This window comes from Haematobia irritans, chromosome 5 (genome assembly GCF_050003625.1).
Source record: "Haematobia irritans isolate KBUSLIRL chromosome 5, ASM5000362v1, whole genome shotgun sequence".
NCBI lineage: Eukaryota > Metazoa > Arthropoda > Insecta > Diptera > Muscidae > Haematobia > Haematobia irritans.
The window spans coordinates 58,561,917-58,583,534 of NC_134401.1; the positions used below are offsets into that span (position 1 = coordinate 58,561,917).

At 33.1% G+C, this 21,618-nt stretch overlaps 1 protein-coding gene across 1 annotated transcript in view; it reads right to left on the reverse strand.

Annotated features, from left to right (window-relative positions):
* Nucleotides 1-21,618, reverse strand: part of fus (epithelial splicing regulatory protein fusilli) — a 153,422-nt gene that overhangs the window by 106,850 nt on the left and 24,954 nt on the right. The window contains 1 exon segment of the mRNA XM_075312153.1: nucleotides 5,672-6,136. Within this exon segment, the coding sequence (XP_075168268.1) occupies nucleotides 5,672-5,800 (129 nt within the window). The 5' untranslated portion in view covers nucleotides 5,801-6,136.

A 21,618-nucleotide genomic window follows, 5' to 3' on the forward strand; every position in this document is an offset into this window, starting at 1 on the left:
GTCTCCAGCATTATATTAGGTTGAAAAGAGGGTTCATGTTGCCCTGTCCAATGTCGGACGACTTATACCTAAGGCAGTAATCGCCTAGTTGTGTGCTCTGTTTCTTTCCACCGTACTCTTCTTTTATTCCAGGAACTCTGTGTCCTTAACGAATTCCCTAATTTGTTTCCAGTCCATCTTTACAAGCTGGGCAGTGTCAAAGCTAGTGTTCCAAGGTCTCATCATCCTCATCCTCATCCTCTACGGTTCCGATTCGGCGCAAGTTTGTTCTCAATTCTATATTATTCCAACGGCCCTCCTGACTATCGTCGAACTCTCCTTGAGTAGTTCTCCAATCTTTTTCTTGTCTGGTCACCCCATAGTATTTTAGTCGCCCCACCGACCGTTGCATTGGTCCCATCGCTTTATGTGTCTCCCGTGCTCATTCATCCAATGCGGTCCTCGTTGCCTCTGTTGGCTTTGCATTCTCTAAGATCACTTCCCTATGTGTCCTAGGTCTTATCGCCAGCTCATTTGTCTTAACATTTCCTTTTTTCCGTCAACCATATGATGCGGATCCTCCTGTATTCCGAGTATTCGTTGATCATGCTTTTCGATTCCAATATGGTTCGCGATCGAAACGTTATGTCGACTCTTGCAATCTGTGAAAATGTTCACATTTTGTGGTCTCGTGTTATTTCCGACCCATTTAACGTCATGACACGCACTTTTATCTGCAGGATTGTGCTGTGGTCCGGTAATCGCGATAGGATCTCGGAGTCTGGATCCTCCCGTTCTCTCACCTATCTTCGATCCGTCGGTGTAGTAGTTATTTCTCTCTGCTATCCGTTCTAGGATCCCATTCTCGCGGGACCATTTTACTGGTGTAAGAATGCCATACTCGGCAACTATGGCCACCTCAGATATACGGTCATGGATTATTGCGCCATCCATTTTTGGTGTAAACGAAGGACTTCCAGTAAAAATTAGTGATAGTAATCTAAATTTATTTAATTTCAAGTGAAATAAAGCTTTTAAGTTTCTTATATTTCAATCAAAAATTTGACTTTTGACTGTGACTTTTCTTAGCTTTTTTCTAGCTATTTTTTGCTATTTTTTGGGGCAAATCTAGTGGTTTCCATATTAAGCTTGTCATTGCGCTTAATATGGAATCGGGCAGCACTCAGTGATAAAAGAGAAGTTCACCAATGTGGTATCACAATGGACTGAATAGTCTAAGTGAGCCTGATACATCTGGCTGCCACCTAACCTAACCTGGTTTTTGGTGAAACAATTCTGGCAACATTGCTTCCTACCAAATATAGAATAAATCTCATAATACTGTTCCTAATATGACCACATTCGCATATGTCTTCAGAATTTAGTTAATCAACATAATTGTTTATCACAAATCACAGTACACTCAAAATATATTGAGGAAATGTACGCAACGGTCTTCCTCCTCCAGTTAAGCGTTTACATTAATAATTTTTCTAGTAAAATAATCCAACGCCATATCTATAAGCCAAAGATACAATGTGCACATTCAATTTAAATGTAGGAATTGTTCTCTTATACAATAACAGCACCACATGTTTGTTTGTTTGCTTAATTGAAGCTTGCAATGTGGAAAAATGGCGTTTCCTATCATCGCAAAAGTAGGAGGTTCCAAATGAGCATACGAAGCCTAATGCTTACCGATAGGGTGAACCGAAAAAAAAATGAGTTTAGTGTAGTTTATTGAAATGTACTCAGCGAACTAAATGAAACAAGATCAGTAAAAGACTATACGAGTATTTGCAAAGAAAAGTAAACCAACAAGTGATTGCTAAGATCAATAAAAAGGGAAAAGAATGGTGGAGCTTAGCTCGAGAAATATGTGGACCAGGAGGAGATCGCATTACATACGAGCATATCATACATACAACTGAAAGCTTCCACAAATTGGAAGTATAAGCGTACAATAAAATCATGGATACCGAAGAAATTGAGATCATTTTTTAGCAATTCAGTATTGGTTATAACATATGAAAAGGAAGATCACACACGAGTATCAAACTAGCGAAAACATTTGTTCCACAACAGAAAATATATACAGCCTAACTGCTATTGTGAAGTTGGCTTCCGATACGACTTTAAGGCTGCATATGATAAAATGGGTAGACCGTCATTCATTTACAAATACCATGCTCTAGGCGTTTCGACAAAATTCGTAAATATGATCAATAACATATACAAATGTACTACGATTTACGTTTGGAACGGCAAGGATATTTCAAATTGCTATGATACAAAAGCAAGAGTTAAACTAGAATGTTTATTAGCCTCCTTATTTCTGAATATCAGAATTCTGCACTACGCAGACGATATCGTTATTTTGGCCAATGATATATCTACACTACAGAGGATGATAAAGAAACATGAGGAATACTGTAGTAGGGAAAATCTCAAGTGGTTATCTTTCGAAATGGTGGGACTCAAAAAAGGAGGAATCGTATTATCTTTTTGTTTTGGTGTTTGGTCGAAACTGGAATTAAATCCACGACCCTTTTTTTTCAAGGCGGGTATGCTAACCATTGCACCAAGGTTGATCCCTTTTCCGCCGGGGAAAGGAACTCCTGTCTCCTGGTGGGGATACTAACCTCTACACCGTAGAGGAGGCCGAAATGTCGACATAAACGAAATTAAAATTAAAGGATGAATCTGATTACACTCAAAAAAATTTACTTGGATCCAAAGATTTTAAATTTCCTTTAAGGATTTTGGTATTGATTCCGAGCCAAAGAAGCGGTTTCTTTAAAATAAAGTCAATTCTTAGGGACATAGGTATCTTTAATTCTCGGCTCTATAAAATTAACACTAGGATACAAATCTGATCTATATAATTTTGATTTTCTATATTAACAAAGCAATTCATGTACAAATAAATGTAAAATAAATAAATGCAGAGTAAAAACTGTTTTCCTAATTTCAAAAAAAAAATTAAACCAAAGATGAAAATCCTTAATATAAGTCTTAGACTATATTTGAAGCTTTAATCCAAAGATTCAATATCTCAGTTAATTTAAAGACTATTTCTCTTTTTTCGCTACTTTAAGGAACATTTGTCTTACTTCAAAGGCATGCGGCTTTAATAGAGGGTCGCAAATTTTAAAGATTCGTGCCCTAAATTAAAAGAAGGAAATTTTTTAAACCAAAGATAAACTTTCTTTTAATTAAAATCGAAAAAATAATTGTATAATTGTAAAATTTCTTTATTTTAAAGAAATTTTTCCTTAATATTTTGTAAATTGCATGACCTAAAATTTAGGTTTCATTATCTTTTCTATTAGGACAATTTTTTCTTCATGTGCTATCAAAGTCCTTCAAATGCTTGTTAACGACAACTTAAATTTCCACATTCAGATTCGACTTCAAGTAGAAGTTATCCTATGTTGCAAGTAAAAAACGTTTTTAATATAAATTGAAAGTCGCCTCCTATGTATGAACGCTTTGTTACTTTGTAGTCAAGGCACAAAAAGTCAACAAATTTAAATTTGAAGAATTTTTCTGAATTATTAAAGCAAAGATGAACTTGGAATTTTCTTTCATGTGAAGATACCCAGTTTTAAGTCGAATCACTTACCTGTAAGGACAAAATGACTCCATTACAAAATTTATCGATTGATAGAAAGCAATTCTTAATTCTTATTTTAAGGACATGAAATCTTTGGCCTCGCGACAATTTTTTCCAGTCCACTAATATCTGCATCTCATGAGTTCATAATATTTTATAATGGAATCAAACCCTGCAGAAATGGTCTCAACTAGAGGTGTGCGCGTGACACGAAGTCTCGTGACACGCGTGAATCACGTGAGTCATGAACAAAATCCAAAGCAACTCTTGTGAATGTGCATGAATGGGACTAAAATAAATATTTCGTGCGTGAGAAATAAAATCGGTTCGTCAATAAAATTTCTGCAAAATCACGCTCACGAAAATAATCAAGATTTAATCCACACTCGTATGCACGCAGAGAAGAAACATGATTGTCACAATCATATTCGAAGAGCAAAATAATATGATAGGAGCTATTTTTGCGGCGACCATGTAACATTTTAACCTGCAACCATGTTGGCTCAGTGAACATGGTTCTAAGAAAAATGTAATTGTCCTCATCTAAAATGTTATTATATTGATAAAAAGAATTTTGTTTGAATGAAAAGACAATGGTCACGATTTAAAATGTTATGGTATTCATTAAAAATGTTTTTCTCCTAGTTAAAAGAACATGGTCGCAACCTAAAATGTTTTGATCTTTATGAAAAAACTTTTTTCATCGTCGAAAAAAGGACGCCACTTGAGAAAAGAAAACACAAAATTAACTTTATTTGTTTCTTTTTATTTATTTATAAACTAATTCATTGTTTATTTGTATTTATAATGCCGTTCAAGCAAACATCATATATTTTTACACACTCTATTTTATTTCAATTTCAACAATAAGTAATTATTCCATATTTACATCGTGCGCATCAAATGTACAAACGCAGACATCATGTAACTGCAATAAATGATACCATATAGCAAAATGCAGAAAAAACAGGTACATTTTTTCAATTACACTTTCCTTTTTTGTGTTCACATAAAACCACGTGCCACTTCTGAATAAATAAATTAACACAAAACACAGTAAATCCGTATTCTCCGTCCATTCCAAGAAACAATCAACACACGACTGACGCGCAAAATGAAAATCGTGTGTACCTGCTCAATGTTTTTATAAAATTCTGTTCGCTGCAAACAAGTTAAAAAATTAAATGGTCACGAAAAAAATGTAAATGGTCTTAAGGCCATGTAATGGTTCTAGACATGTCTATACTTAACCTATAAAAATACTTTTTTCCCTGTAAAAAAGTAAAAAAAAATTAAATGGTCAGATACATGATTTTCCCGACCATTTAATGGTCTCAAATTCTATCATTTAAATAATAGAACATGTTTGCGGTATTTGAGAACCATTCAAATGCTTATTGCCACCATAAATTTTTCTCCGCTCGAAAACTATTTTTACAAAGACAAAATACATGGTTTTCGCGGCAATTACATGCTCTAGCTAAGCATTAAATGGATGCGGCAACCATGTCCAAACATGGTTTTTCTGTGCGTGTGTTAACTGAAATTAATTTGGCTCTCCAACTATATTCTATTTTTGAATTTTGTTACCTTTGCTGATTTCCGTTTGGAAAATATCGTGAGTCTCGTGAATTTGTCGTGAATCACGTGAATTGTCGTGAATCGTGCGTGAACGTGAGTCTTTAAATGTAATTCGTGAGTTAGCGTGCGTGAGTACTGGTTTTCATTTCGTGAATGTGCGTGAGTGGATTGACTACCACACTATCGTGCGTGAGCGTACGTGAATAAATATTTTGTTTCGTGAATGTGAATGAGTGTGAGTGAAATTTCAATCACGCGCACACCTCTAGTCTCAACTATAATTCGAGCATAAACAGGGTGGTTAAAGCTAAACTTCAACACATTCGGAGCTAGTGAAAAAAGATGCAAATGTAGTATCTGCCAAATCTGTATCTTTTAAGATACCCTGTTCAAATATCCAAAATGAATTGCATTCATGATGCAAAAACCACGTGCATTGTCTTGTCAAATTCAATTAAAATAAAAAATTCTTTTGTTTAAGATTAAACAACTCACCTGTCCTGTTGCCGCTTCCAAAATCACATAGACCAGCAATATGATTTCTTTTTCGTCCGAACCCAAACCGGGTCCATTTTGTCCGCAGGTTGCCACATAGAATGACACAACATGTTCGGGAACCTGCATTTTTGTTTGTTTTCTTTCTTGTTTGCTCTTCCAGCCGTCTTGTTTAAAATTTTTGTACAAAAATTTTGGCAATTAAAAAAATGCAACAACAAAATTTATAACTAATCTAATAGGCTACTATTAAAAAATAATTTAATTTAGAGTAAAGACGCCTTGGACGTTATTGTTATGATGTTTTTATGCTGCCGCTGCCGCTGTTGCTGATGTTGTGTGGTAATATTGAGTGGCAATGATTGAAAATCATTTGGATTTGTTTCTAGTGTAATTTTCTTTTAATTTGTACTATGAATTTGTACCAATTTAAGGCTTTGGTACTTGAAGTGACTTGGACATTATCTGTAAAAGAAAAGAGAAAAACAAATACAGGAATTAGTGGATAGTTTAAATGCAAATGTTAGTAAATAAAAATGATTTCATTTTTTTTTTTTTAATTTATAGTGGAACATTATCGAAATGCTTTTAGAACCATTGGAATTATTTTCCTGAGCATCTATTAATATTCAACAGCAATGTGTATATATGGCTGAGTTCAGTGACAAAAACCTGGCTGCCACTGTAACAATTGGCTTTTTTCTTTGGAAATTATTTAAAAATCATATCAGACAAATGGTTGCACACATTTACCAGACATGTATAAGTTTTCGTATGAAATACCTAGCCTCAATTTCGTCACTTGTAATTACGAGTATATTTTTTAGATCTATAATATCGGACTGAACACAAGTAAACCTTTATTGACAGAGTCTATTTGGACTATCTTTCTTTGAAATTTTGAATAAATCATAACAACAGCTTCATACAACAAGGAATCTAGCATAATGCGTATCAGTATTTATTTTTAATGTACTAGAGTCCATTGCATTGCATTGCAAATATTTCCCCATTGTTGCTATTTTACTACTTTTCAAATAACGATGACTTGCATTATGATTAAAATTTTCTGCATTGGATGAACTATCTCGCAATGAATCATTTGAGATTAGATATTTTATCGATGCAGTATCTATCTGATAGACATTATTTTTTTATGTGGTCAACAAATAAATAGAGTGACATATTTATAAATTATAATATCGTATTGAAAAAGCATGTTTGTACCCTCGACTATGGGATGGACGGCATAATAAGTTTGGCGTTTCTAAGATATTCCGATAAACACATTTTCCTACAAGCAACGAAATAAATGTTTGGAAAACGGGAAAATGTTCTTCTTTTAAAAACGTTTTTTTTTTTTTAATTGCTTGAAACAGCTCAAACTTGTATCACCAAAATAAATTTTCTTACAACATTTTATTTTTTTTAATAAAAAATCGCAGTTAATTTCGTTTATACACACAAATAAAATTTCAGTAAAAATCAGCCAACGAAAAATTTTCATTCATTCATTCATTCATATTTTATTTGTAATTTCAAAGCCCCATGGCCAATTATAACAAAATTACACAGACTACAATACAGTCTACTAAAAAATACTCAAATTCAAAACAGAATTGCAAAATTCTTAATATTTACCCTAAATTCTTAAAAGTAGATATGTATATAGCCCTAAGAATACAAAGCAGTTCGCTATACTACCAAGAAATTGATAATCCAACACAAAAATAGCAAATATCTTTATCTTACCCTAAACCCATAACAATAGTAATAATATATGTTGTAACAAATTTCTATATACCAATAAACCCCCTGACAAATTAACAATAGTTCATATAGTAGTTGCAGTAATTATAATATTGCCACCAGAGTCCCCAACTAACCGCAAACAATAATCACAAAACTAACAAAAAATAGTTACTAAAAATACCCACGCGTCAAAAGCTCTCAGAACCAAAGTGTTGCAATAGCCTACTACGGTACACCGAATCCGAGGCACCAAACATCCTCAAGGCGTCAGGAAGGACATTAAAAGCCCGCGCAACTCTCACCTCAAAAGATCTCTCAACCAGCCCATTTTCGACCCTTGTTACGACCAATTGATTGCTCCGCGAGGAATGTGTGAACACAAATGACTGCGTCAAAAACGAAGGGCACTGATTCCTCCATACCCTATAAAACAGCATCAGGCTACGAATAGATACGAGACTGTGGAACGAACACCCCACAAAGCGCTCAACAAATGGTGCTATATGAGAAAATCGATTGACCCCATAAATAAATCTTACCGCATTATTGAACGCAACCTGGACCCTATTTAAGTTATAACCAGCACAACCTGCATAAACCTCCATACCATACAAGATCACCGACATCACCAACGCATGAACCAATTTAATCCGTACATCCCGCGGCAATATCAAATCGCAATTATAGAGCCGACGGAGGGTGAAGTTGACACGCGATACGACCCAATCCACATGCTCAGCGAAACTAAGCCTGTCATCTACAACAACCCCCAAACATCTGACACTCGACACAAAGGCGATACTTTCACCACCATACCGTAGGTCCACAGCCACCGGCCTAGAGGCAAACAACACCGCCTTTGTCTTACTGGGATTAACAGAAAGGCCGTTGGCAGACATCCAACCATGCAGTGCAAGCAGCGCATGATCAATCCTCGCCTGCAGAACTTCAACAAACTGAGAGCCACCCTTAAACAGAATCTGTATATCATCGGCATATGCAAATGGGCTACACCAAGGAGCAATTACCCCAAAGCAATCATTCAAGAACATGGAGAATAGAATCGGTCCGAGAACAGACCCTTGAGCTACTCCACTCCTAACCGGCAATTCAGCTGAAGAAAAACCGCCAACACAAACATACTGCCTGTGATCCGACAGATACGACGACACCAACCGACACGCACTGGGATCAAATCCAAAAAGATCCCTAAGTTTCCTCACCAGCAGCCACCCTATCAAACGCCTTCTGCAAATCCAATGAAAGAAGAACACAAAACTTCCTGTTGCTGATACTGAACCTTATCTGATCAGTAAGGCCAGCCAGCAAGGAAGAAGTACTTCGCTTAGAGCGAAACCCACACTGGCAATCACTAAGGATAGGCTCAACATATGGTACCAGCTGCTGACGCATTACGTGCTCCACAACCTTCGACAAAATAGGTAGCACACTGATCGGTCTTAAGTCATCGATGGAACCAGAACCAGTGGCTTTCCTAATCGGGATGATCCTAGCTACCTTCCAATCCGAAGGGAACTTAGAAGTCATAAGGATGGTATTCACCAGATGTAAGAAAACTTCGCTTACATGAGGGAAAACCACCTTAAAGAACTTCAAACAAAGTCCATCACACCCCGCTGCATTCGAAGATATCGCCAAAAATGCCGAGAATAATTCCTCCATAGCTATACAACGAAAACCAAAACTACCGTGCATGTCACCGCCGCTATCAACTTCACCCTGTGCCACCGCGTCCACCATCTGGTTGTCAACAAACCTCCTATTCAAATCGTCCAGGCCAAAATCAACAATATCGACATAGCCGTCATATCTATCATCAACTACCCCTCTATTTCGAATGCACCTCCATAAACTCCTAGCATCACTGTGCAAAGAAAACAAAGACTCATGAGCCTCCCTCTTGGCTCTCCTCACAACAGCCTTTGCCTTATTGCGCACTCTACAAAATAATATAATATAATATAATATAACAAAACAGTTTCATTAACACAATGAAAATATTCGTTAATAGTACGAAACGTTACGTTGATTTGCAGAAAATTCATTTATTAACGAAAAAATCATTGTATTAACGAATTTATTACATTGGCTGACTTTTAACGACACATTTCGTTAATATAACGAGACTTTTTCTATTAGTAATTCCGCTATGCTTTCCTAAAATTTTCGAAAATGTTTAAATTAATTCCGTTTTTGTACAACTCAAAAGTTCTATACACTCACAAAAATTCTATACATTTCTTCCACAAAACTTTTTTACCGCGAAGCAAATGTAAAACACTTGTCCAAAATTTCGTTTGTGGGGAAAGTATTATTTTTGAGGTGATTACCAACAACAATACAATGGGGAATTTCTTCTTTCTTCCTTTCCATCGATAACATCACAACAAAAATTATAGTTTAATAAATAACCCTATGAAGAGAATGTGCAAAGGATTCGTAAAAGATTTTGCGGAGCACAATTTTAGACAAACGAAATTCTCCTTTCTTATCAAATATATATATTTTTTTGTTTTTGTGGGGGAAACTAAACCCGAATTTATATTAAGTGATTCAACGATTGTCTCTAAGCTATTATTTGATTTTAAAGAAAAATTGTTAGCTCCCAAAAAAAAAAACTTTGCATATATGAAATTCCGTGTATACACTAAAAAAAGTTTTCTTTCCTGAGCAAAGACGTTCTGAATGAAAGTATTTTTTTTTTTTTGGTGCATAATATACAACAGAAGTTCTTAAGTTCAATATAGAGACTAGTGCTCGATCGAACAATCGGCATTAAGCACGAATCCGCCTTCGGCGTCAAGAGGCCTATTAACGGAAGCTTTTTGAATTTATTTCATATCGAATTGTCCCAGTGTTGAATTTATCTCAGTCAAAACATCCAGTACAAATAAAATGTAAACAAATGTAAAAAATCCTTGTTTGTCATTATAATATAATATCAAACTACTGAATTTTGAATACTAAAAAGTCACTTAATTCTAAAAGAATATTATAAGACTTGGACAGAATTACCTTTTACAGATGTTTCTATACCTTTGTTGAATAAGATACGGTAATATTGAACTAAAACACCCCAAATTTCTTTAATTACAAATTACATGAAAATAATCTGCTTCTGCGGATTATTGCTATTCGGTCGAGCTCTAATTAACACACCATAATTAGATGCTATAACATTTTTTAGAACATCTGCAGATTTTACTTCTTGAATGTCGTACTACTTTCACTTCATTAACCTAAAATTTAGATTAAATTTGTTTTTTTTTTTATACTCCTGTTATAGAAATGTCCCAAAAAATGAAGGTAATATTTGATCGAAATCCACTCCGCAGTTAAAAAAGATCCACATATTGAAAAAGGAGTTTTGGCTAAAACTATTGAAGTACGATGCACAAAAAAAGTTAGATTAGAAAGAACCTGGGTGTGGCTTCGCTTGCACGAAATTGTCTAGATACTGAATTTGGTTTTCTCCTATGATAATCCATTTTAAATTGATCAAAAGTCAAACGAAAATTTACACCTTCCAAATATTTAATGGATAATGGCCTAAATACAGTATTGAGGACATGGGCAGACAAATATTTCCAACGTCATACTATGGTCGCCAAAATGTCCGGCTCACAATCCGTTGGACTTTTGCGGATGGCACATTTTGGAGAGATCATCTTAAGATCCAGATTAAAATTTTAAAAACATAATTTGATACGATAAGATATGAGTAAATCCGAAAAATTGTAAGATCTAATAATATATAATTACAATGGATTTATCTCATCTGAACAGATCTCAATATTGGCACAGATACATAACATATAATGTCTTAGATATAATTATATCTATCCCTATATGTAGTTGGATATGATGTTATATATATTTATTTATAATTATATATAATTCTCATCATATCTGGGTAAATCTGCTTAGATCTAAAGGGGCCAATTTTGATTTCTAATCCTACATAACTAGATCCCACAATATTTGCATGGGTTGGCTCTTCATCGTGAATAAGCCAAAATACTGCAGAGTCAATTTCATGCAGAGTGTAATGGCTTTGTCGGCTGTTGGAAGACCATAATTCGAGCCAAAGGAAGTCGATTCGAAAAAATGCAAAGTGATTCTAAAATGTGATGTTATTTCCGACATTTTTTGAATAATAAAATTTAAAAAAAATCTGTATTTTGATGTTAAAAGAATTTTTTGAAATAAAACAAAAAGCTTCCAAAAATCCATCTTTTAATTCTCATTATATATAATTGGTTATAATTGATGTCGAGCAAATTCAGCTTATAATAAAATAATATACCACTTAAGAGGATTGCATTTTACATAACACTGCTTATCTCTAACTCTTCATCATACACGAAACTAATCTTCTTCAGAAGAACGTTCCCCAGCGCCAGCGAAATTAATCACGGTCAGGCGAGCGTCTTTCCAATAGTGCAAAGTCATTTATATTCGGACAAACGGCTTTCCCTCGTCCACTAAATCGAAACTCTGACACAATTTCCGGAACTCAAATGTGGTCTTCATGTGCAACTAATAAAACAGTATTTTTTTTTTAAATCAAACAGTCTTTTTCGGTGTACATACTTCAACAACTCATTGGAAATGAAATACCACTCCCTACGAAAATTTTGCAGTTATAATTAAACTAAAGCATTTATGTGTTGTCGCGATGTTCCTTGTTAGATCGCAGTAGAAAAATTGCTGGAACGATTTGAGCTGTTGGGATAAAGAGAGATATGACAAATAAAACCCGTGCAAATGAAGTACTATAGTACTTTCTTCAATACTTTGTAAGTACCGTAGTACTTAGGGTACCACCGTGATGCAATGGTTAGCATGCCCGCCTTGCATACACAAGGTCGTGGGTTCGATTCCTGCTTCGACCGAACACCAAAAAGTTTTTCAGCGGTGGATTATCCCACCTCAGTAATGCTGGTGACATTTCTTAGGGTTTCAAAGCTTCTCTAAGTGGTTTCACTGCAATGTGAAACGCCGTTCGGACTCGGCTAAAAAAGGAGATCCCTTGTCATTGAATTTAACATGGAATCGGGCAGCACTCAGTGATAAGAGAGAAGTTCACCAATGTGGTATCACAATGGACTGAATAGTCTAAGTGAGCCTGATACATCGGGCTGCCACCTAACTTAGTACCTTTTGTGTATACAGTTTTGAACCGATATCAGTTTTCATGGTACAATAATTTTAGCAAAATATTTAAATATTTTGACAAATTTATTTGCTAAAGGCTGTTTGCAGTATACTGAAACTGCATCTTTACAAATTTGGAAAAAAAAGACAAGTTCATGTGGGAAAAAATTTCCATTTTGTAACATCAATAGCCAAAATCACAATTTTCTTGAATTTCATGAATAGTTTAGGTCGGAAATAAATGTGATTCTATGTTACGTTTGGGAGCCACCGTGGTGCAATGGTTAGCATGCCCGCCTTGCATACACAAGGTCGTGGGTTCGATTCCTGCTACGACCGAACACCAAAAAGTTTTTCAGCGGTGGATTATCCCACCTCAGTAATGCTGGTGACATTTCTGAGGGTTTCAAAGCTTCTCTAAGTGGTTTCACTGGAATGCGGAACGCCGTTCGGACTCGGCTATAAAAAGGAGGTCCCTTGTCATTGAGCTTAACATGGAATCGGGCAGCACTCAGTGATAAGAGAGAAGTTCACCACTGTGGTATCACAATGGACTGAATAGTCTAAGTGAGCCTGATACATCGGGCTGCCACATAACCTAACCTAACCTATGTTACGTTTCTACACGAACACCTTTTAGGAAAGAAATTCTCGATCGCGAACTAGAAGAATGGGAACCGTAACAATACTACGGTAATCTGTGTAAGCGAATTTAAAATAAAATTAGATTTTTTATTTATTTTTTATGTTAAAACTTGTGACCAGTGGTAACATTGACATGCAGACTTAAGGAGCTAGAATAGTTTATTGTCAAGATTACAGCAAAAAATGGCACGAAATTTTATTCAAGAGGATGCTCTTGACATTAATATTCCAATGGTATTTTTGTTGTGATACGGAATGTAGGGAGAAATCTTTGAATGAATAGAAAATATAATATCAGGAAAGTCGAACAACGTAATTCCTCCTTTAACTAAATTATTTCTCGGTGGGAGAAAAAAATGTAAATAGATTTTTTCTGATTTTAAAGTGCTAAACCAAAAAAAAAAAAGCTTGATGGCGTTAGTAAGTTTTGAAGAATGCTTTCAAGGAATTGTCGTATATGGTCCAGCGGGTTTATTGGACCTTACTTTTTGAATGGTCGGAGTTCTGACCTAATTATATTAAATTAATCTAAAATAATGTAAATTAAATTAAATTAATTTGTCAAATATTTTTGAATAAACTTTTCATTCACCCAGAAAAAACATCGAGTCCAGAAAATATATGAAATTATAATTGTCTTCATACACAGAATGACATAAACAAAATTAATATTACATTTAAAAGCCTATTATTTTGTTACTTTTGGTTTTTTTGTTGACTAAACAAATTGATATCGACGTCTTCATCAGTTTTTATATGTGTTCAAAATATTTTATGCAAAATATGTTTGTATGTAATAATAATTTCCATTGAAGTCATATACCGGTTGTAATTAAATTTAATAACGCTTTTAAGTTAATAAAAAATAAATGCATCCATTTCATATTATATCACTGTAAACCGTATTTCTTGTTTTTTTTTGCATTTGCTTGTTTTTTTGTTTTACTTCGGCTTATTAATAGACGTCTTTACGGCGCGATCAATGGCCAAGGGTCAAGCTCATTGGTTTCTGAGGTTAATCGAGCAACACAGGGGTTTTATGGAAATTATAAATACTCACTAAGAAATAGTAGACTAAAGAAAAATACATGGATTTTTTTTAATTACCAAGCCAATCTAGGTGACTGTGGAAATGTTACCTCTCAAAACAAAAACACTGACTCCACCAGTTGAAACAGCAGAACAATAAGAAATTAAAAAATATATATATATTCGAACGATTGCCCAACGAACTCAGCAAATGACATAGATACGTACTAAGATATGACATAGCTAAAGTATAATTAAGCCACCTTGTCAATATCTGAGAGAAAAGATTACTGAATTACTTTGCCAGCAATGGTAGATGATTATGAACGAGGGCCGATCGAAAAGTTTCATAGTAATCTAATATTGGTCTTAGGGTTATGACAATTACTTAAGAATGAATAGCAACAAAGATGTAGTAGATTACCTACACTGAAAAAAAAGTGTAAAAATCACCCAACTCTATTTTAGCCAGTCTTTGGCACGCAAACATTGTCACAATTTGGCCAACGGCACTCCTCAATGAGAGTGTGAACTACAAACGCTTAGTTTCTTTACTCCGAAACGAAAGTTTAGACCTACGAAAGTTTCTTTTCTATTTAAAGTTGTTTTCTTAAATGCAACTAAATCTTTATTGCCACGTGTGTTTCTAACGAACTTTGTTCGTCCTGAAAGAAACAAAAGAACATTTCGTTTCCTAGTAAAGAAATGATTTTTTGAGTGTACAACAGAAATGAGGAAGTCAAAATTTATACCCAACTGACTTACAACACCATATTGCATTGGAATTCGAATAGAAATAAAACTTTGTATTTTCTATAAAAATAATTTCATTCATTGACAATAATAAAAGTTAATGTGACTGATGTTTTCCTGAACACACAAGTTTTAATGGCAGGTTTTCTGACTAAAAAGTTCAAGAATACATAGCTTGAGAGGAAAAAAGAATATAAACAACTCCCGAATATAATGCATGGACGAATTAATTAAAATAAAAATAATTCAAGGAAGGCTATTTTAAGAGCCATTTTGACTCTTGCCCTTTGACCATTGAATTTTGTTGATGTGATACCCGGAAATGGTTGCAGTACATACATGATTTTAAATTATGTTGTAATTTTTGTTTTTTGTAACACATCTTTAATACAACTGGAGTAGAGATTTTTGTCTTTTTCTGGGCAAGAAAACAACATACGATAATCACATAGTGTGCATAACGAAATTACGAAAGTCTTTTGTTTTGTTTTCTTTTTTAACACATTTCTTTATTTTATATATTTCGTATTATGTTAGTTTTGTGTTTGATGTTATAACACTCACGCGGTAATAAAGAATCACTGAAAAAAATTGTTGTTTTAAGCAAACAGATATGTTAATAAAAAAAATATTTTATTTACTTAATTATTTATTAACCAGCAAAAAAAATTTGAAAGTTGTTCTAAAGGCCGAACTTAAAAATCACTTCCGAAAATGTCCTCCCAAAAAAGTTCTTAATTTTAACTACACACACGGATGAAAAAAACTGTTTTTCATATGTTTGGCTATAAACATTATATGTTTGGAACACAAATTTGTAAACACAATATTTTTGAGTGCAAGCATATAATGTTCATAAACTAGCATAACATGTTTGGGACATATATGTTAATATGTTAGAACATATTATGTTTGGGACATAAAATGTTTGTAAATATAATATGCTTGGATGCAAACATATATTAATTTAGAAATAGCCTATAAACATATATGTGTTTAGTAGCTTGGAGCGCTATTTAACAGGGAGCGATATTGAATTAAGTTGGTGGTGGTTGCTTGTTATTACAAAATTAACATTTTATTTTTCCTTGGGCAATTGATCAGCTACTTCTATGATCCTTACAAACTGTGTGGTCCGCTGTTCGAATCCCCGTCCGGCAAAAGGTAAAATTAAAATAAAAAAAATCATAAAATTGAATAATTTCTTCTACAATGTTTGTATTACAGAAAAATGTGCTAAGAACTAAATAATCTCGTGGAAGTGAGAAAGATGTGAGGGAATATACAATTAGGCAGAAACAAAATTTTGAGCATTCAGGTCGAAAACCTATGTTGTTAGCACCTATATTACCTGTTTATTTTCATAATTCATTATGATTGTAAATATATAAATAAATAAATAAAATTTTGAGCACAATATTGTTTGGGAGAATTTTTTTTAAGCATATAATATTTTTGGGTGCAAAATGCTTCCAAACATATTATATGTTCACATAATAACATATTGTTTTTTGGAAGACAACATTATTGAATTTGGATGCAAAAATACAAAATGTTTGGAACTTAGACTACCCAAACATATATTGTTTAGACCAATATGCTTTCAAACATATTATATATTGGAAGAGATCAAACATATAAATGTTTGGGCAATACCCAAAAATGTATATGCTTGAAGCAAAATATGTTTGGGAGTATATGTTACAGAAGCGATTTTTTTGTGAGGGTGCAGGAAATTATGTTATTTTGATTCAATTTTTATACCCTGGGGGTATATTAACTTTGTTATTCCGTTTGTGACACATCGAAATATTGCTCTAAGACCCCATAAAGTATATATATTCTGGGTCGTGATGAAATTCTGAGTCGATCTGAGCATGTCCGTCCGTCCGTCCGTCTGTTGAAATCACGCTAACTTCCGAACGAAACAAGCTATCGACTTGAAACTTGGCACAAGTAGTTGTTATTGATGTAGGTCGGATGGTATTGCAAATGGGCCATATCGGTCCACTTTTACATATAGCCCCCACATAAACGGACCCCCAAATTTGGCTTGCGAGGCCTCTAAGAGAAGCAAATTTCATCCGATCCGGCTGAAATTTGGTACATGGTGTCAGCATATGGTCTCTAATGACCATGCAAAAATTGGTCCACATCGGTCCATATTTATATACAGCCTCCATATAAACCGATCATCAGATTTGACTTCCGGAGCCTCTTGGAAGACCAAAATTCATCTGATTCAGTTGAAATTTGGTACGTGATGTTAGTATATGGTATCCAACAATTATGCCAAAAGTGGACCATATAAACCGATCCCGAGATTTGGTTTTGGAGCCACTTGGAGGAGCAAATTTCAGCCGAGTCAGTTGAAATTTGGTACATTGTTCTAGTATATGGCCGTTAACAACCATGCCTAACTAGGTCGATATCGGTCTATAGTTATATATAGCCCTCAGATAAATCGATCCCCAATCACACAAAAATTTGTCCATATCAAGTTCATAATTGTATATAGCCCACATATAAGCGACCTCCATATTTCAATTCTGGCTCTCTACGTACCGTGGAGAAGTCCATATCGATTCGTAATTATTTGTAGACTTACCTACACATACCCTTTTTGTCTAATATATACCACATATGGACTAACTAACAATTTAGAAAACGATGTTAAGAAGTTTTAAGATACCACAACCCAATTAATTCGATTGTGGATGACAGTCTTTCTTAGAAGTTTCTACGCAATCTATGGTGGAGGGTACATAAGATTCGACCTGGCCGAACTTACGGCCGTATATACTTGTTTAGAACTCACTTTTTTCATTTTTTTAATGAGCAATTTTAACTTTCTTAAATAGGTTAAAAACAGAGTAAGAATTAATTAAATGGTACAAATGATTTAAATGCTAAATACAATCTAGAACAAATATATACAGTAGTAAGTTCGGCCGGCCCGAATCTTAAATAGCCAGCAAACAGCACTACCTTTCATGCATCTATACTGCATGAGTTGGTTGCAATAACGTAAACGAATGATCATAAACTTGTTTGATTACTCGTTTACGTTATTGCCATCGATTCATGTAGTGTGGATGCACTGCCTACATTATTGTATACCAAAAAGGCGCAACTAAACTATTACTGCTGAAGTATTTTTTGCTGGGAAGTAAGAGAGATTTTTTCCACGGTCAAGAAGTTATCAATGGAAAAATGTTTGTACAGCCAAATATATTGTTATTGAAAATAGTTTGACTTTGGAGTAGTTGTCTATAGAAAAACCAAACTCCGTCGAACCAAAGTACACCTTTGTTTAATAGTCCTGATTTACCATATACCTGATTTACTATGTGAATTTTTATATTTTCTATGTGTATTCAAGAAATGCAAAAGCGAAATCCCAAATGAAAACTATCCACATAAACACTTTATGAAGTTAAGATTACCTTATTAAATCAAGAAATATTTTTGAATATAAATACAAAAAAGAAATACTCACAAAGCAATACATATGAAATAACCACTTATGTAGTATGCAGAAAAGATAAACTAATATTGAAGTAACTTATAATACAAAAAGATATTGAAGAGATAGAGGAAAGTTGTAAAACACAAAATAATTACACCAGTTACACATAACAAGCGAAGCCAAGAGGATAAAATTAAAGATTCATAAAGTATTTTTTATTAATATTAATCCTTTAATATTATCATTGTTACAACCAGGGCTGTGGAGTCAGAGTCTGAAGATTTTGCTGGAGTCGGAGTCGTAAAAATTTTGCTCGAATCCGACTACGGCTAAACCAAATTTTTTAAAACACTTCACATTTTTGTAACTAAGCATGTTTTTACGCAAATTAGTTTCCATTGCGTTATTCATTCGATCAATGTACAGCATGATTGTAAATGAAAATCAACTTACAATTTACGGCTATCTTTTGATGTTTCCTAGAATGTTAGACTAGCAGATGGGCTGGATCGATCCATTTTAATACCCGAAATTATTATTTTTTTTAATTTTATTTTAAGGCCATATACATATGTGGAATATTGACAGAAAATTTTTTCAAAGTTGCTTTTTATAGAAAATTTTGTAAAAATGTTATTTCTATAAAAAGTTTTGTCAAAATTTTATTTCTACAGCAAATTTTGTCACAATTTTATTTCTATAAAAAATTTATTCAAAATTTTTTTACTATAAAAATATTTTTTCTATAGAAAATTTCGTCAAAATTTTATTTCTATAGAAAATTGAGTCAAAATTTTGTTTTTATAGAATATTTTGCAAAATTTTATTTCTATAGAAAATTTTGCAAAAGTTTGTTTGTTACACAATTTTTTTTAATTTTATTTCTATTGATATTTTATTTCTATAAAAATTTAAGTCAACATTTTATTTCTATAGAAAATTTTGCCAACATTTTATTGTAATAAATTTTTTTATTAGAAAATTTAGTCAACATTTTGTTTCTGTAGAATTTTATTTACTACACAAAATTTTTTCTAAAATTGTATTTTTATTGATAATTTTTTCAAAATTTTATTTCTATAAAAAAAAATTGTCAAATTTTATTTCTATAGCAAATTTTCTCAAAATTTTTCTGTTATACAAAATGTATTCGAAATTTTATTACTATAGAAATATATTTTTCTATATAAAATTTAGTCAAAATTTTATTTCTATAGAAAATTTAGTCAAAATTTTATTTGCTACACATTTTTTTTAATTGTATTTCTATTGGTAACTTTTTCAAACTTTTATTTCTGTAAAAATTTTTGTCAAATTTTATTTCTATAAAAATTTTATTCAAAATTTTATTTCTATATATTTGGTCAAAATTTGATTTCTATAAAAAATTTTGCCAAAATTTTATTTCTATAGAAAATTTAGTCAAAATTTTGTTTCTGTAGAAAATTTTGCAAAATTTTATTTACTAGACAAAATTTTTTTCAAAATTGTATGCTCACTGCTAAGTCTAAAACTTGTAGAAATGACTCAAATTTGTCAATGAATGAATCATAAATGCATTTTTGCGAAATTGTCTAAACAATTATAAATATTTCCCAAATATTGCCCGAGATTTTGTAGAAATCTGATTTGAGATTTTATCAAAATGTAGATCTAAATACAAAGTTGTGCAGAGTATATTATAATCGGCCCGCCCGACTTCGAGACTTTCCTTGCATTTTTATTTTTTGTTAAAATTGTGTTACGTCCCATAACGTTAGATTTAAATTTACAGTACATAGATTTTGTAGAAGTCTATACAATTTTGTCTAAATCGATTCAGATTCAAATTCATGCATATGGGAATATAAACCTTTATATAGCTCGCAATAGAACTACAAATTAGTGGTATTAAAATGAGATTTAGTTATATTACCCGGAGTCGACTCCGGAGTCGGAGTCGAGCTGATGAAAAATGCTGGAGTCGAAGTCGAGCAACATTGGCTCGACTCCACAGCCCTGGTTACAACAGGCTCTGTTATTCTATTTAGGTAGTAACATCGGTAATGTGACTATATTCATGAAAATCTTGTACAAGTAGAAGCTATGCTTGATTTCACACCTACCCTCAAAAAAAAGCATGCCCGGTTCCAAAGATTTTGTCTTTACTTTAACAATTTTGGTATTAATTCCGAGCCAAAGAAGCGGAGAGTACAAGCAACGATACTTTTAAGACACAATTCTCTTTTAAATTTGGGTTTCTAGGAACCAAATTTAAATTTTTCGTTTTTTTTTCAGCTTTTTTTCTTCGTACGCTATCAAAGTCCATTAAAAACGAGTTAACGACAACTTTATTTTCCAAATTCAGACTCGACTTCCAGTAGAAATTATAATATGTTTCAAGTAAAAAACCTCTTTAATATAAAGTGTGGAAAAATATGTCCTATATTTGAATGATTTTTTACTTTGTAGTCAAGATGCAAAAAGACAACAAATTTAAAGACAATTTCATTAATTTTAAAGAATTTTTTATGAATTATTAAAGTCAAGTTGACCTTAGCCCAAAATGTTTTTCTTTCATGGGTATCATAACCATTTTTAAGTGAAATCACTTAATTATGAGGACAATACGACTTCACTGAAAAGTTTATCGACTTTTGAACGAGGAAAAAACTTTATATTAGAGAAATGCGTCCTCTAAGCTTGCATTCGTATGGACATGAAATCTTTGGCCTCACGACAATATTTGTTCAGTGTAGAGAATCAATATACCAGTAAAATTTAGTCAATTATTAAAAACGAGAAACACCCAGAAAAAAGTGAACCCACCATGAAAGAAAATTTAGATTTATATTAGAAAATTTCAACAAAATATTTTAGTAATTGTCACATGATACAAGTTAGCTCAAAATTTTTGTCAAGTTGAAGTATGTTTATTAAAATAATAATTTTTTCTGTGGTTTAATAAAATTTCATATTTTGTAAGAAAGGCTTGGAATTAAAAATTGTCAAAATGTCTTTAGCGCTATATGAAGTTCTTACTTAGAGAAAGTTGTGAACTCAACTTCAGCAAACTTCACACGTTTTAGGAAAATTTGAACTACTTTCATATTTAGTAAAATTTTGTGCTTTATTTTTATAA